Raw genomic sequence first — 17,576 nt, 5'->3', positions numbered from 1 at the left:
TAGTTTGCAGCTGCAGCTCAGATTTTATCCTCTGGCTTGGGAACTTTCATATACTGTGGGTACAGCCATTAAAAAAAAGAAAGAAAGAAAAAAGGGGAGTTCCCATCATGGTGCAGGAGAAACAAATCTGACTAGGAACCATTAGGTTGCAGGTTAAATCCCTGGCCTTGCTCAGTGGGTTAAGGATCCGGCGTTGCCATGAGCTGTGGTGTAGGTCACAGACAAGGCTCAGATCTGGTGTTACTGTGGCTGTGGTGTAGGCCGGCAGCTGTAGCTGTGATTCTATCCCTAGCCTGAGAACCTCCATATGCCGAGGGTGTGGCCCTGAAAAAGCAAAAAAAAAAAAAAAAATGGGGCAGATTTATAATGTACTAACTAACATAAAAAAACTTTCATGGTATTTTTGCTACTTATAAAAGGCAAGATATGGAACTGTGTATGTGTGTGTGTGTATACGCATTACCTTGTATGAGGAAAAAAATGAGGGTATATATTATGTTTGCTATTTTAGAGACTATGTAGAAAGATACAAGAAAGTAGAAATACTTGTTCCCTCCGGGGAGAAGTGGAACTGTGTGTCTAGGTGACAGGGAAGTGAAGGACACATTTTATTCTTGTACTTTAAAAAATGTGTGCCATTTGCATATGTCATCAGTCAAAAAAAAGGAAAAATGTTAAGTCAACTTCATGTGGTCAAAAGTGTTGAGTTATATAACTGAATAACCTCAGTGAGGGAGGGCGGATAAGAGGATAAGGAAGTGGGGAGGGAGGGGGAGGCTACTTTGGACTGGGTAGTCAGAGGCCTTTTTCAAAAAGTGACATTTGAGAAGTGGTACAGCAGAAACGAATCCAACTAGGAACCGTGAGGTTGCGGGTTCAATCCCTGGCCTTGCTCAGTGGGTTAAGGATCCAGCATTGCCAAGAGCTGTGGTGTAGGTCACAGATGAGGCTCGGATCCGGCATTGCTGGGGCTGTGGTGTAGGCCGGCAACTGTAACTCTGATTTGACCCCTAGCCTGAGAACTTCCATATGCCTCCGGTGTGGCCCTAAAGAGCAGGGTGGGGGTGGGGAGTGACATTTGAGCTGAAACCCGCATGACCAGCTAACACCTGGGGGCAGATTGTTCTAGGTTGAGGGAACAGCCAGTGCAAAGGCCCTAAGGCAGGAACAAGCTTGGCATCTTTGAAAAACAGAGAAGAAGCCTGAGTGGCTGGAAGGCTGTGAGACTAAAGACCAGGTTCTAGCTAGTCTCAGGTCACAGTGAAGAGTTTAGACAGCAGGAAGCCATTGTGCGGTGTTTTAGCACTGAAGCAAATGAAATGATCTGATTTAAGTTTAAGGAATTTACTTTGGAGTTCCCACTGTGGCACAGTGGGTTAAGGGCCCAGCGATATCACTGCTGTGGCTCAGGTCACTGCTATGGCTTAGGTTTGATTCCTGGCCTGGGGAACTTCTGCATGTTGCAGGCACAACCAAAAAGAAAAACAACAGGGAGTTCCCTTCGTGGCTTAGTGGTTAATGAATCCGACTAGTATCCATGAGGATGTGGGTTCCGTCCCTGGCCTCATTCAGTGGGTCGGGGATCCTGCGTTGCCTGAGTGGTGGTGTGGGTCTCAGATGCAGCTCAGATCTGGCATTGTTGTGACTGTGGTGCAGGCCGGCAGCTGTAGCTCTGATTCGACCCCTAGCCTGGGAGCTTCCATATGCCGCCAGTGCAGCCCTGAAAAAATAAATAAATAAAAAATAAGAGACCACCTTTATGAGGGACAGATTTCCTTTCTTCCATCCTTTTTTCTTTCTTTTTTTTTTTAAGGCAAGAAATAGATTTATTAAGATAGGACACTTGTGAGGGATACAACTGGGCAGGCTCAGCTATGAGGGAAAGATTTTCTTTCTTTCTTTCTTTTTTCCTTTTTAGGGCCACACCTACAGCAGATGGAGGTTCCCAAGCTAGGGGTCTAATCGGAGCTGTAGCCGCTGGCCTATGTCACAGCCACAGCATCGCCAGAGCCTTAACCCACTGAGCAAGGCCAGGGATCGAACTGGCAACCTCGTGGTTCCTAGTCTGAGTCGTTAACCGCTGAGCCACCATGGGAACTCCGGGGCAGATTTTCTTATCAGAAGCTTGCAGATCACTCTCCTGTGGCCCCAGGGAGGCCTTGTGCCTACTTTCAGGGGACTCCTTCCAATTACCTAATTCCTGCAGACACTCCCCCAGAGAACCAGACTAGAGAGGTCCCCTAGGGTAGGCCCCAGTTTCTGGTCTGGACCTCGGACTGTGGACTGTCTCCTCCCTTTTTCTGTTTGTTTTCAGTCCTCTGACCCCAGATTGGCTGGTGAGGTAGACAGAGGGGAGGAGCCTCTGATGCCAACACACACACACACACACACACAGACACACACACACACAGACACACACACACACAGACACACAGACACACACACACACACACACACATACACAGAGCCTCCTGTGCCCCTCAGTCTCGGGGGCTGGTCAATGATTGACTGGCATTTCACAGGCCGCTGGTCCCAGCCCCAAGCCTGTTGACCCTTAGAGGTCATCTCCCTATGCTGGAGCCCCTTCCTGCCTCTTCAGGGCCAGTGGTCACCTCCACGGCCCACTGACCAGGTACCTGCTGCCCAGAGATCTCTGCAGGTGGATCTCCCGCAGCGCCCTCTGCCCCTGGGTTAGCGGCCCTCCATCCTGCTGTCACCCCTTTCTTTCCTCTGCGGTCCTCCTCGCTCTCGCTCTCTCCCCAGGCCTCTCACTGGACCCTTCTGGCAAACTCTCAGGTTCCTCCAGCAACCCGGGCAGTCCCGCCCCCTCCGTTCTCCCCCTGAGCTCCCCCCCCCCCAACGCCTTTGTCCCTCAGACGTCCCCTTTCCTAGGCTGGCCCGCCAGGCCCTGCTGGAGGGGCAGTTGAGGGGAGAAGCGAATCAGCAGCGCCCACCCCTGCCCCCCTTCCTCTTCCCTTGTCAAACACAGACAAGGATTTTCCCCCCTTCCTTCCTGGCTCTGAATGGGCTCATTCTCTTTGGGAAACTCAGCCCCTCTGGAGCCTCCTCCTGGGGAGCGGGTTCTGACCCCGGCTCCTCCCCCATCGCCACTCCAGCCCCCACTCCCGCTGGCTCCGCCCTCCCTCCGCAGCCCACTGGGGCCGAGCATTGTCTCTGGCCCAAGTTTCCTTCTGAGCCCTGGGATGCTAAGAGGGTGGGCTTGTCTGGCCAGGGCAGGAATAGGGAGTGGGGTGGAGAGGTGGGATATTTGTGAAGGGAGGGAGGAGTAGTTGCCTCGATTTCTTGGAGGAACCCTCCTCTCATGCCTCTGCAGGGGCCTGCAGGGAGGGTGGGTTCTTGTACCCTTGATTCAGGGTTCTCCGGAGCTGAATGGATTAAGCCAAAGTCTCATGGCTCAGTTATCTCCGGATCTCAGGGTTCCTCTTCTGCAAAATGGGGAAAGGTAGCACCTCCTCCTCTGGCGCCCGAGGACTCAGCGAGACGAGGAGTGTGGCTCCAGGACAGAGGGTGGCACAGAGCCGGGGGCCCAGTGAAGGATGGCACCCCAGCAGCTTTCCTGGCAGGATGAACCCTCCTAACATAATGGCAGGGAGCAGGGGCCTGGGGGAGAAGGGGCAGCTCTCACTTTGACTCTAACACCCTGATGGTCTCGAAGCCACGAGCTTGGGTCTCAAAGCCACAAGCTTGGGTGCCCCGTGCAAGCTCTTCAGTGCAAGAATGTCTGACTCCTCCCCTCTCCCTCAAGGGGGGAGAGGCTGCAGGGCTAAGAAGCACCCTGACTAGGTCCTGGGCTGGGCGAGGGCATGAGGATGAAGGGCTGGTTTTGCTGGCTGTTCACCTTTGCCCTGATTAGCCCTGAGAAAGTCTTGGGCAAACTGATACACGGGTTGAGCCTCCACTTCCTGGACCCTCACCCTCACCCTGGACAGAACAGGGATGTCGATGCTCCTCCCGAAGGGCTACTGTGTCACCATACACAGCAGCACTTGAACATCTGTGACTACAATCCCAAGACTAGATCCATTGCGCCTCATCCTCCAGGACACACATGCCGTTAAGACACTTATCTACCTATGGACTACACAGGTACCCATATGAACTACAGACGATCGTATGATCTGGAGAATCTTTTCTTTCCATTCTATTTCTCAAAAAAAAAAAAAAAGGGAAAGAAGAAAGAAAGAAAAAGGCTTGTTCTGATCATTGAAACTGGTTTCCCAACAACCAACTTTCTTTTCTTTTTTTTTTTTTTTTGGCCACCCCTGTGACATATAGAAGTTCCCGAGACAGGGATCAAGCCGCGGTAGTGACAACATCAGATCCTTACCCCAGTGCACCACAAGGGAACTCCGATATCCAGTCTTTTGTATATATTTTTTCATTATGGTTTATCTTAGGATATGGAATATAACTATACGGTAGGACCTTGTTTTGTTTGCCTTCTCTTAAAGAAACCTCTTCAAATGTCATCATCTTCAGGCCCCACAAAACCTGGATCTGCCCCAGTATAACTAAACCTGAGACCATTTATTGAGCAACTACTATGTGCTAAGTACTGTGCTGAGAGCTTCAAGAGTATTATCTCCTTTAACCCCTAGCCTAATATGCCAGGTGCTGTTTTACAAGTGAGCACAGTGAGAACCAGAGAGGCTCAGTCACTTGCCCAAGGTCACATAGCTAATAAGTGGTAGAGTTGAGATTTGAACCGAGGTCATTCTGATCCCAGAATGCCCCATTCTCAAGTCCCCTATTGTGAAAGTGGCCGCCAGGAACCGCACTAGGAATAAGGAAGCCGTTTAAGAAATGCTAATGCCCTTCCTTCTCCAGCCCCCAGTAGGTGCCTCTGATCCCCTCTGGACCAGCACAGGCATGCTACAGTAGGCTGAGCATTCCAACTAGAGTTGCCGGATTTAGCAAACAAAAATAAGGATGCCCGGTTACATTTGAATTTCAGATAAACAACAAATAATCTGTTTGGATAAGTATATCTATCTGCGGTGTTTTGTTGGCCGTTCCTGCAAAAACGCCGCCTTCCTTCCATCCCCACCTCCGCCCCATCCCCCACCGGGCCTTAGCCAGGGTGGGGGGCTCCAGGTGGAATGCAGGGTAGGGAGGTGGAATTGAGAAACCTAATAAAAGGTAGGGGACCCAGAAGGAACCTTGGATGAATTGGGTGTTGAAACAAGGCTTGAGGTGTAGGTTTCTCCCGTTTGCCTCTCCCCACACTTGCAGACCCCCTTCAGACCATCCTTTTGAAACCGGAAAAAGACACCTAAACGTTTCGAAAAGTTATGCCAGGGACCCCTGGAAGCCACAGGTTAAACGCAACACACACACACACACACACACACACACACACACACACCACCACTAACACTTTTACGGGAGCATGTGGTAGGAAAACCATTCTTTGATCTTCAACCAAATAAGCATGTGATGGCATAGGATGCAAAAGGCCGGGAAGGTTTACGAAAAAACCTGCGACTTAAAAGAGAGTGAAGGATGTCAGGCTAAAGCCTTTGCCCCAGCGCGGGGGCGGGGGCGCCATCACCCTCCTCGGCTTTGTCGAGGGCTGGGGGGTTCTCCATGGAAACGGGAGAGAACGGCGGCCGGCAACCCCGGCGTCCGGGCGCTGGGAACGGCGCACCCCCAGGCCTGCGCGGAGAGAGGGAGAAAGTGAAGCTGGGAGTTGCCACTCCCAGGGACTTGCTGGAATGCGGTTGGAGGGGGTGGGGGTGGGGGGGCGAGTTGTGAGCGCGCTTGCTCCCAATCACGGGAGGAGGAGGAGGAGGAGGAGGAGGAGGTGGAGGTGGAGGAGGAGGGCTGCCTTGAGGAAGTACAAGAATGAAGTTGTGGAGCTGAGAGTCCCCTCCGTCGTGCCCACAGAGCCGAGAAGAGCCCCGAGGCCGCCGGGTGCCCTTTCCGGCGCGAGCGCCCGGCCCCCTCCCCTCGCCCGGCCCGCGCGTCCTCTCCGCCTGGTCCAGCCGCAGCCATGGGGCCGGAGCCGCAGTGAGCACCATGGAGCTGGCGGCCTGGTGCCGCTGGGGGCTCCTCCTCGCCCTCCTGCCCCCCGGAGCCGCGAGCACCCAAGGTGGGTCTGGGGTAGGGGGAGTGGGGAGCGGCGACGCGACTCTGCCGCCTGGGGACCCTCCGCGGGGGGCAGAGGGGCCATCACAACTTCCCAGAGCCGCCGGCCCTCGGCACCGAGGGGCCAGAGAAGGTGGGGCGGGGGGATGACACCGGAGCCGCTCTAGATGTCCCATTCAAGCGACTGGCGCTTTGCAGAGTCCGCGACGGCTCCGGAACTTGTCAAAAAAGTTCTCTGAAACTGTTCAGAAAGTTTGCTTCAAAGGGTGTGTTGCATGGTGTGTGTGTGAGTGTGTGTGTGTGTGTTTTCCCCTTTTTTGAGCCCTCTCAAGCTCCTCTCTCAAAGCCTTTCCAGTTGGCAGCCTCCGCCTCCAGACTGGACTGGGCTGGATTCCTGGGGGTCCCCTCTGCCGGCCCCCTCCCCGCCCCCTTTCGGCCGAGTGGGTTGAGTTACTCCAGCTCCAGGCAGGATCCGGGCGCGGGGGGGAGTGGGGGGAAGAGGTGGGGGAACGCGACCTGTCCAGCCGGAGCCCGCGAGCTGCCTCACGCCGGGATCTGGGGTGGGGGAAGGGGGAGACGTTTGTTTTGAACGCGTTTCTTTAGGGCCCACTTGGGGACTGTGCGCTTTGTGACTTTGTGACTTGAAGAGCGTGGGCCAGGGAGCGGGTGGTGGTGGGTCTCCGGGTCTGGGGCGCAAAGTGGGAGAGTTCCGAGGGAGGGGCTCCTGGGCAGGGGCTCCTGGCAGGACGGAGGCTGCGGAATGGGGCCTGCTGCGGGTTGTTCAGCTTCTACCTTCCTGCGTGCGGGTCGGGGAAGGGTGCTGCGGGGAGGAGGGGCGGTGTGTGAGTCTTGCCCCATCTGTCCCTCGGTGTGCGACAACCATCAAAGCTGACGCGTCCTGGAAATACGCTCTGTGCCAGGTGCTGTGCCGCCTGTGTTCCCTCCTTTCATCCTCAGAACAACCCCCATGAGAGAAGTTCTACTAGAATTATTCACTTTCCGAGTGAAGACCCGGGCTTAAAGAGGTTAAGTAGCAGCAAATAATTGGTGGATCCCAGATTGGACCCCCAGGCAGTGGGACCCCCCCCCCCAGCCACACCTTTGCAGTTGCTACCTTTGAACTCTGAGGGGCACTGCCCCCTGCATCCTGGGCTGTGGGGAAGACAGAAAGAATGTTCTGGGAGTAGTGGGTGGTCTCCAAGGGTCAGGGAGTCTGGAGAAGGAGTGGGTGTCGGCCTGTCTGTGTTGCCGGAGGGCCCCTGGGTCAGAGCTTTGCAGTGTTGTCTGAGGGGCGGCTCTGCTAGGGTGTTCTTGAGTTGTGTGGTCTGTGTGTTTGTGTGTCTGGGCTTTGTGTGGCCAAACAGCCATCTCCCTGCTGAACTCTGCCCTCAAGGAACTCCCTCCCTCAAGATCTGCTGTAAACAGCGGGAGGTGGCCCCACACCTTCCCTCCGAGGCCAGAGGCTCTTCTTTCCTCTGGAGCCTACTCGTCTCCTCCCTGTTTTGCAGGTGGGCGTCTTCCCCTCTGACCTTTTGCTGGAAGAGTGAGGCCAGCCGGCCGGCTGGGTGGTCAGGCCCAGCTGCTGCCCTCCTTACCTGGGCCTGGGAGTTGAGCAGGTGGAGAGCAGCCAGGTTGCTCCCGCTGCGGTGCTGAGATCTGAGGGCTCGGTTCTCCCACCAATGACCAGGTGGGGGTGGGGGGCTCTTGTCTTCCTCACCCCTCGGCCCTCACTGCTGGGTGCCGAAAGAGGTGCTCAGTTGTTGTGCAGGGGACTGGCTAAAATGGCAGCGCACCACCCAGCTGCCTCTAGCACTCCCGGTATATGCCAGGGCTGAGGGCTGCAGCAAGAATGTGGGGGAAAGGGAAGTGGGGAAGGCCGAGGATTATTGGGATTGCCTTTTCTTAGAGGTCAAGGTAAAGTGCAGCAAACATGTCTGGCAGAGCTCATGGTTTAATTCCTGAATGATTCTCCCACCAGCCTCCTTCCTTCTTTTTGCTGTACATCAGGAAAATAACTTCATTTTAATAGTCAAGAAAAAAACAACTGAAAGACAGTATCAAAAGCTGAAAGAGAAGATACATTATATTACAATGCACTTTTCATTTTCTCTTGGTTTGGAAGGACCCAGACTCCTGCTATATGAACTTCTCTTGCCTTAACTTTTTTTTTTTTTTTAGCTATTTCTTGGGCCGCTCCCATGGCATATGGAGGTTCCCAGGCTAGGGGTCGAATCAGAGCTGCAGCCACCGGCCTACGCCAGAGCCACAGCAACGCAGGATCCGAGCCGCGTCTGCAACCTACACCACAGCTCACGGCAACGCCAGATCCTTAACCCACTGAGCAAGGGCAGGGACCGAACCCGCAATCTCGTGGTTCCTAGTCGGATTTGTTAACCACTGCACCACGACGGGAACTCCTGCCTTAACTTTTTAAAAAGTACTGCATGGAGGAGTTCCATTGTGGCTCAGTGGGTTAAGTACCCGATATTGTGTCCATGAGGATGCAGGTTCCATCCTTGGCATTGCTCAGGGAAATTTTTTATGCCACAGGTGCAGCCTTAAAAAATAAAAAAATAAATAAGAAGTACAGCATGCTTCCTATATGCCAGGTTCTTCTTATCCATTACAGTTTCTTTTTTTTTTGTCTTTTCTAGGGCTGCTCCTGCGGCATATGGAGGGTCCCAGGCTAGGGGTTGAAACGGAGCTGTAGCCACCGGCCTGCACCAGAGCCACAGCAACGCCAGATCCGAGCTGCGTCTGCAACCTACATCACAGCTCATGGCAACGCCGGATCCTTAACCCACTGAGCAAGGCCAGGGATTAAACCTGCAACTTCATGGTTCCTAGTTGGATTCGTTAACCACTGCGCCACAACAGGAACTCCCCTACAGTTTCATTTCATGTCTGCAACAGTCCTGTGAAGCAGATGCACAGATGAGAAAACTAAAGTTCAAGGAAATGGGAGTTCCTGTCATGGCTCAGCGGAAACGAATCTGACTAGTATCCAGGAGGATGCAGGTTCGATCCTTGGCCCTGCTCAGTGGGTTAAGGATCTGGTGTTGCCGTGTAGGTTGCAGACTCAGCTCAGATCCTGAGTTGCTCTGGCTGTGGTGCAGCCCTAAAGACAATAAAATAAATAAACAAAAATAAATAAATAAAAAATAAAGTTCAGAGTCTCCCCCATCCATGCAAAATAAAAGGAAAGCATTGCCTGGAGTTCCCTTTGTGGCGTAGTGGAAACAAATCTGACTAGTATCCATGAGAACGCAGGTTTGATCCCTGGGCTTGCTCAGTCGGCTAAGGATCCAGCCTTGTTCCATGAGCTGTGGTGTAGGTCTCAGACATGGCTCAGATCCCGCGTTGCTGTGGCTGTGGCGTTGGCAGGCAGATGTAGTTCTGATTCGACCCCGAGCCTGGGAACTTCCGTATGTCACGGGTGCGGCCGTAAAAAAGCAAACAAGCAGAAAAGAAAAAAAAAAGTAAAAAGAAAAAAAAAAATAAAGTTCAAAGAAATGAATTGACTTATCCAAGGCTTCCCAGCAACTAGTAATGTCCAGGGCATTTTTGGACTCTGAAGAGGAGGCATTAAGAGTTGGTCAAAGTGTGGCTCAGTGGTAACGAACCCTACCAGTATCCACGAGGATGTGGGTTCCATCCCTGGCCCTGATCAATGGATTAAGGATCCGGCATTGCTGTGGTGTAGGTTGCAGACATGTCTCAGATCTGGCGTTGCCGTGGCTGTGGTATAGTCTGGCAGCTACAGCTCTGATTCGACCCCTAGCCTGGGAGCCCCCATATGCCGCAGATGAGACCCTAAAAAGCAAAAAAAAAAAAAAGTGGTTAAAGTCTTTTTGCATTCAACAGGAATGGGTTAAGCAAAGCTTAGGGGCTTGTTCTGTTATTCAGGCGAATGATCACCCCTATTGAGGCTTTAGAAAATGAAGGTGAGCTGGCCTCCCTGCCCTCCAGGTCCCCTCTTGGCTTTGGAGTCCTTTCCTTCCCCTGCAGCCTGTGTCTGCCTTCCTCCTGGGTCCTCCTGGTGTGGCTGGGGGCTGAGGACAGGAGCAGGGCAGAGGGCCAATGGGACCTCCAGGGCTATGGGTGAGGGAGACAGCTGGAATAGAAGCATGAGTGAGGGACCAGTGGAGCTGGGGCTGGATGCTGGTGTAGGACCAGTGTGGTCGTGCCTGCCCCACCCTAGGGTGCTGGGGTGATCTGGAAAGAGATATCCCCCTCCCTGCCTTGCGGGATGTCACCTTTATCTCTTATTAGGCTGTCCTCCCCACCCCTGGGAAGAGCGCCTAGGCGAGGGGCGTGTGGGCTCTTAAGGAGTGGGAGAATTATTATAGGCAATGTTTGTGTTGCCCCAGCTCTGTTTACAAAGTCTTGTCGTGTTTACAGACTGTTCCTTGATTCATTATCTCATTTAAGTCTTGTTTAATTTCTCTGCCGAGAGTAGGAGTTGTGTTATTAGCCCCTCCTTACAGCCACGTTCAGGTCAGTAAATATTCACAGAGTGCCTTCTAGGTCACGGGCACTGCCGATCCCAGAGGTGAATGGATTTGGCCTTTGCCCTCCAGGTCCAGGGACTTGACCAAGGTCACACAGTGAGCTGCCCACCTAGGTTCTGGCCTAATGACCTGAGCCCGGGCCCCGGTCAGTTACACCAGGTGTGTGTGGTGTGTGCAGGGGGGGGGGGGGTTGTGCGTCCAGGTGTCATTGAATGGGCTCTGGCCCTGTGGGTCTGGGGGAGGTGGGCTTTGGGGATGCAGGTAGTGCTCATGGAAACCAAAGGAAGTGTTGGCTTTCATGATGGTGGGCAAGAGAGCAGCTGGGGCAGAAGGCTGGTGGGAAGAGAGAGCCCACTGGAGAGCCCCCAGAACTGGGTCCAAGCCCTGACCCCTGATGACCAGCTAGAGGGACACAGGGCACGGTGACAAGCCTCTGAGCAGAGGGCTGGACACGATGACCTCAACTGGTCCCTTTTGGTTTTGAGACTCTTGACTGGACTTCATTTATTTATTTATTTATTTATTTATTGTCTTTTTGCCATTTCTTGGGCCACTCCCGCGGCATGTGGAAGTTCCCAGGCTAGGGGTCTAATCGGAGCTGAAGCCGCTGGCCTACACCAGGGCCATAGCAACTCGGGATCCGAGCTGCGTCTGCAACCTACACCACAGCTCACGGCAACGCCGGATCGTTAACCCACTGAGCAAGGGCAGGGACCAAACCCGCAACCTCATGGTTCCTAGTCGGATTCGTTAACCACTGTGCCATGACGGGAACTCCTTCATTTATTTTTTAATTCACTCGTTCACACTGCAAAGACATATTCAGGGTTCACTGTGGGCTCTGCCCTGGTCCTGGGCTGGCCCTGCCTCACACCGACTTTGCCCCAGAGGTATGAAGGTTGGGGCTCCTGAGGGGCAGGTGTTCTGGAAATGAAGAGATGGAACAGGACCTCTTACCCCTGAGAAAATCAAGGGCGGGGAGTTCCCTTCCTGGCTCAGAGGTAAATGAACCTGACTAGGATCCATGAGGTTGTGGGTTCGATCCCTGGCTTCTCTCAGTGGGTTAAGGATCCGGTGTTGCCGTGAGCTGTGGTGTAGGTCGCAGACAAGGCTCGGATCCTGTGTTGCTGTGGCTGTGGTGTAGGCTGGCAGCTGTAGCTCCGATTCAACCCCTAGCGTGGGAACTTTCATATGCCACGAGTGCGGCCATAAAAAGCAAAAAAGAAAGAAAGAAAGAAAATTGATGGGGGCAGCGTGGATATAGGGACCATGGTAAGGTCTGGGGAGGGGGAGATGAGTGAGGGGCTGGGGGATGGGAGGGAGATTTGGTGGGTCCTGGCGAAGAGGAGGGAGGTGGGGGTAGAAGGTTGTCCAAATCTTGGCTTCATGTCAGGTTGGGGACTATTAGCCCACAAGTCTCTAGCTCCCTGGGGCTGGGTCTCGGGGTCCCAACTTTACCACCTGTTGCAAACGCTTAGTCTTCTTTTTTTTTTCTTTACACGTGAAGAGCAGTTTTACCTAGAGGGATTCACATTCCGTAGAGTGTGGGCCATCTCCAAAGGTGAGAACAGGAAAAAAAAAATGTGAGAGTGGGAGTTGAAACGAATCCGACTAGGAACCATGGGGTTGCAGGTTCGATCCCTGGCCTTGCTCAGTGGGTTAAGGATCCGGTGTTGCCGTGAGCTGTGGTGTAGGTCTCAGACGCGGCTCGGATCCCACCTTGCTGTGGCTGTGGTGTAGGCAGGCAGCTGTAGCTCCGATTCGACCCCTAGCCTGGGAACCTCCATATGCCTCAGGTGCGGCCCTATATAGACAAAAAAGACAAAAAAAAAAAGTGAGAGTGGCCTCAAACACTTAGTCTTCATGGGACTCAAAACGGCCACAAACAAGCTGGTGGGGCGGGGCTCACACTCTTTCTGGTCCTTAAGCCGCCTCAGCCACTGGGCCCTGGCCCTGCCCCTGCCCAGAGCGTGTAATGTAATCAGTGGCATCAACAGAGCTGGTGTGTATTTACCTTTGCACAGGGTGGGGTGTGTGTGCAGTCAGGTCCTAGTGGAAGGAATGTGGCAGACTCGAGTTCAAATCCTGGCTCTGTTGCTTACAAGCTTTATGATCTCGGGAGAATAACCCCTGTCAGCCTCACTTTCCTTTGCAACGTGGAGGTTGTAGCCCCAGCCTCTGGAGGATGAGGCCCCACCCAGAGTGCCTGCTGGGGGCCGGCACCCAGTAGGTGCTCGGTGGATGCAGTTACCCTTCCCCCTCTCCCAGGTTCCTGTTGTTGTTTTTCCTATTGCCTGGCTACGCAGCTGGTGTCCCTTAGAGGCAGCAGAGGCCGCTGGGGGTGGAGATGGCCCCTACCCCAGCTCTGCCTGTCCCTGTCCCCGCTTGGGCCAGGGCCTTGGGGTCTAGGCCTGGAGACAGCTGTGGCTACAGAGCAGCTGAAGCTGCCGAGGCAGGGCGGTGGGGGGGAGGTCCTGGCAGCGGGCGTTATTTTGGGCCCGGCCTGCCACCCCCGGGCTCTTGTTTCTCTTAGGAGTCTGGGGAGGGGAGGAACCCTGGAATTCTATTTCTGGGTCCTCCCCTTCCTCCCTCTTTGCTTCCTTCCCATCTGGCCAGAGGAGTGGGAACGGAGACCATGCTGGGTGTTCCTGGGAGGCTGTGGGCTCCTGGCCATTGGCTCAGGCCAGAACCCCAGGGGGCTTGTCCCCGATTTCTGGAGGCAGGAGGTATCTCTTATTACTCCCCACCCCCCACCCCCTGGATTTGACCTTGGGCTCCATGTTGCTGGGAGAGCAGGAGCCCTGGGTCTGACCTCCAAGTCAGCCACTGCACTGTCCCCCTGAACCTGCACGTAGTCCATGGGAGACAGAGTGGGGACCAGCAAGAATTCCCGGCAGCTCAGGCACCTGCGGACCTGTGTATCGGGCTGCCCTCCACCCACCTCTCCCTGGCACACCCTTCTGGGTAAGACGCGCCAGGTGATTCATCTTCTCACCAGAGCAGAAAAACGAGTTCAACTGGGCTCTTTAATCTCCCTCCTGCTGGCGGGCACGGTGCCAGCTGCAGCCCAGAGCGCCCCCTTACCAGGGTTGTTTACCCCCTCTAGGGTCCCTGGGTTGGTCTTAGTGAGTACTTCCAGTCTCAGGGACACTCGGTTGGCGTCCAGGTGGGCTGGGTAGCAGTTTCTCCTGATGCCCCTTGGCTGGTAGTTGGCCCCGGGCCACTACACAGTCCTGAGGTGGCTGGTGCCTTTGTGGCAGGAGTTTCGTGGCATAGATTCTGCCAGCTGGTTCTGGAGTCTTGCCCCGAGGAGGTGGCAAGGGTGAGGTACCAGCGTAGGAGCCTCTGGAGTAGGTATCACCTTGGCCCAGCATCTGCAGCCTGGGTCCTGATGCCCATGGTTGGACCTGATGCTCCTTTTTCTCTGCCTGCAGGCGTTCCAATGGTCCCTGCAGTGACCAGGCCCTTGGTGGTCCCCATGCCCCAGCTATGACTCCAGCTGACCCTCCTTCCCCACTTTCTGGGTGGCATTGTGGGGGTGGGGATCCTGTGCCAGGAGGTTGGCACGTGGGTGGCATTGGAATGGGTTGGGGAGAAAGCCCTGAGTCTGTTGGCTTGGGAGCGGGGCAGGGGGTACCCAGAGGATTCATGATTCATCATCGCCTCTCTTGGGGGATTTTTTACCCGTTGGCCCTGAGTCGTGCCTTTGGGACAAAGGAAGGCTTTCTTTGCCAGCCAACACCCTGGATCGGGCGGCAGGCTCCCTAGGCCTGGCACAGTGGGGAGTCCCCTCTGGATGCTCCGGATGGGCCAAGCCAGAGGAGCCTCTCTCCTGATTTCCCTCCTCTTCCCAAACTTGTAAACTTTTTTTCTTTCCTTTTCTTTTCTTTTTTCTTTTCTTCTTTTCCTTTCTTTTCCTTTCCTTCCCTTCCCTTCCCCTCCCTTCCCTTCCCCTTCCCTTCCCTTCCCTTCCCTCCCCTTCCTTCCCTCCCCCTCCCCCTTCCCCTTCCCTTCTTTCTTTCGCTTTTTAGGGTTGCACCTGCGGCATATGGAAGTTCCCAGGCTAGGGGTCCAATCGGAGCTGTAGCTGCTGGATCCAAGCTGGGTCTGTGACCACCACCGCTCACGGCAACGCCAGATCCTTAACCCACTGAGCGAGGCCAGGGACCAAAACTGTGTCCTTATGGATACTAATTGGGTTCATAACCTGTTGAGCCACAACGGGAACTCTTTTGCTCTTGCACCTTCTGCAGGTACAAGGGACATGGTACGAGGGGTCCTTCAGTTGTGTGTTCTCGCTGCCCGAGATGGCACAACCCTGGGGAGTGAGTTGGCAGAGGAGGCCAGGCTGGAGAAGCTCACTGGGCAATGCCCTCTGACCCATCTGCTCTCTCCTGCCAGTGTGCACCGGCACAGACATGAAGCTGCAGCTGCCAGCCAGTCCTGAGACCCACCTGGACATGCTCCGCCACCTCTACCAGGGCTGTCAGGTGGTACAGGGTAACCTGGAGCTCACCTACCTGCCGGCTAATGCCAGCCTCTTCTTCTTGCAGGTGAGGCCCATGGGTAACCCGGCTGAGCCCCGCTTCCTGCCAGGCCAAGCCCTCTGCTTTAAATGGGTGATAGAAGAGGGTTCTTACCCTATATTTCCTCTCTTGCTGTGGCTCTGCAACCAGGAAGTCCTTTCTGATGTCTGACCCCTATCCATCCAACTGCAAGACCAGCTGACTCCCTCTCTGTCATGTGGCTGGCCGTGGACCTCTCTGAGTGGAATGCATCCATTCCTCTGCTAAATTTTTTGCTCTCTTGCCAGCAAGCTCACCTTGCCTTGTCCAATTGCCACAGCCACTGTTCCTTTCCTACTCGGAGTAAAGGAAGGTTCCAGGCTCAGTTCTGCCACTGACAAGCCATGTGAATGTGGTCTTGGCTTCATTGAATCTCAGTTTCCACATCTGTATGTTGGGAGCACTAGGCATGCTTAGACTCCCCCTTGGGAGCCCATTTCAAGATCAAATGGGAAATGTGTGTGAAAAGGTCAGGAGCAGAAGGGAGAGTGGAAACTGGCCTCTGGATTGTGTCCATGGTGCCCTGGACCCAGGGCCACGTGTGCGATGCTCAGTCTGTTACATCGCAGGCGTCATCTCGTCCAGGCCTTTTCAGATAAAACTGAGATGCAGAGAGGCTGGGGTACTTGCTCCCAGTTTTCAGAGTGTTTCTCCCACCTTTGGTCGGTCTTTCTTTCTTTCTTTCTTTCTTTCTTTCTTTCTTCTTTCTCTCTCTCTCTCTCTCTCTCTCTTTCTTTCTTTCTTTCTTTTTCTGTCTTTCTTTCTGTCTTTCTTTCTTTCTTTCTGTCTTTCTGTCTTTCTTTCTGTCTTTCTGTCTTTCTTTCTTTCTTTCTGTCTTTCTGTCTTTCTGTCTGTCTTTCTGTCTTTCTTTCTGTCTGTCTTTCTGTCTTTCTTTTCTTTCTTTCTGTCTTTCTTTCTTTTCTTCTGTCTTTCTGTCTTCTTTCTGTCTTTCTTTTTCTTCTGTCTTTCTGTCTTTCTTTCTGTCTTTTTTTTCTTCTTCGTCTTTCTTCTTTCTTTCTTTCTTTCTGTCTTTCTTCTTTCTGTCTGTCTTTCTTCTTTCTTTCTTTCTTCTTTCTTTCTGTCTTTCTTGTCTTTCTGTGTTTCTTTTTCTTTCTTTCTTTTCTTTCTTTCTTTCTTTCTTCTTCTTCTTTTTTCTTTCTTTCTTTCTTTCTGTCTGTCTTTTGTCTTTTTAGGGCCTCAGTCCGGGCATATGGAGGTTCCCAGGCTAGGGGTCGAATCAGAGCTGTTGCTGCCAGACTATACCACAGCCACAGCAACGCCAGATCCGAGCCGCATCTGCAACCTACACCAGAGCTCCCAGCAATGCTGGATCCTTAACCCACTGAGCAAGGTCAGGGATCGAACCCGCAACTTCACAGTTCCTAGTTGGATTCGTTTCCACTCGCCACGATGGGAACTCCCATGGTCTTTCTTGATCACACTAACATCTGGTTTGGGGAGGTGGGGAGCGGCTTTGATTTCCATTTTATGCCTGAGGGATCAGGACTGCTCTGTGGATGGGGGCCTTGCCCAAGATGCCAAAGCACAGGGTAACCCCGAGGGGGCCTTGGGGGGTGGTGATGGTAGTGTTCCAGGGCCCAGGCTTGTCTCAGCCCTACCCCTCCCTGTCCCTTCCCAGGAGATCCAGGAGGTGCAGGGCTACGTGCTTATCGCTCACAACCGAGTGAATCGGGTCCCGCTGCAGAGGCTGCGAATCGTTCGAGGCACCCAGCTCTTTGAGGACAGATATGCCCTGGCTGTGCTGGACAATGGAGACCTTCTGGAAAGTGCCACCCCTGCTGCGGGTGCTGCCGCAGAAGGGCTGCAGGAGCTGCAGCTGCAAAGCCTCACAGGTGGTCATCCTTCTCTTTGACACTTTTGGCTGGTTCTTGAGAGCGGACCAGGACCAGGGCTAAGCCATGGGGGAGCTTTATGTGAATCAGAACTGAGGTCCCGGAGTTCCCGTTGTGGCTTAGCAGGTTAAGAACCTGACATAGTGTCCATGAGGATGCAGGTTTGATCCCTGGCCTCGCTCACTGGATTAAGAGTTCAGTACTGCTGTGATTGTGGCATAGGCCGGCAGCTGTAGCTCCAACTCGACACCTAGCTGGATGCCACAGGTGGGCCATAAAACGGGGGGAAAAACCCCCAAAACAACAAAAAAAGAAGAACCGGAGTCCATTTTGGATGGAGGCTGCTGGAGCTAGAGAAGTTGCCCTAGTAAAGATTTGCAAAAATTTCCCTTCTTCTCACGAAGCCATGGCTTCTGCCAGCCCATGTAGCTTGATAATTAGGATGCAGGCTAGGGTTGTGCTCACTTTTTTTTTTTTTTTGTCCTTTGTCTTTTTAGGGCTGCACCCTTGGCATATGGAGGTTCCCAGGCTAGGGGTCG

General features: G+C 53.7%; 1 protein-coding gene across 2 annotated transcripts in view; it reads left to right on the top strand.

Moving 5' to 3' along the window:
• Nucleotides 1-5,837: 5,837 nt before the first annotated feature.
• The window catches only part of ERBB2 (erb-b2 receptor tyrosine kinase 2), a 30,441-nt gene continuing 18,702 nt past the window's right edge, over nucleotides 5,838-17,576 (top strand). For both annotated transcript variants that reach the window (XM_047757165.1, XM_047757164.1), the window contains exons 1-3: nucleotides 5,838-6,112; nucleotides 15,021-15,172; nucleotides 16,824-17,037. In XM_047757165.1, the coding sequence (XP_047613121.1) occupies nucleotides 6,040-6,112; nucleotides 15,021-15,172; nucleotides 16,824-17,037 (439 nt within the window). In that variant the 5' untranslated portion in view covers nucleotides 5,838-6,039. The remainder of the gene's footprint in view (nucleotides 6,113-15,020; nucleotides 15,173-16,823; nucleotides 17,038-17,576) is intronic.

This window comes from Phacochoerus africanus, chromosome 14 (genome assembly GCF_016906955.1).
Source record: "Phacochoerus africanus isolate WHEZ1 chromosome 14, ROS_Pafr_v1, whole genome shotgun sequence".
NCBI lineage: Eukaryota > Metazoa > Chordata > Mammalia > Artiodactyla > Suidae > Phacochoerus > Phacochoerus africanus.
Note: the sequence above shows the minus strand (reverse complement) of the source record. Positions and strands in the feature narration are given on the sequence as shown.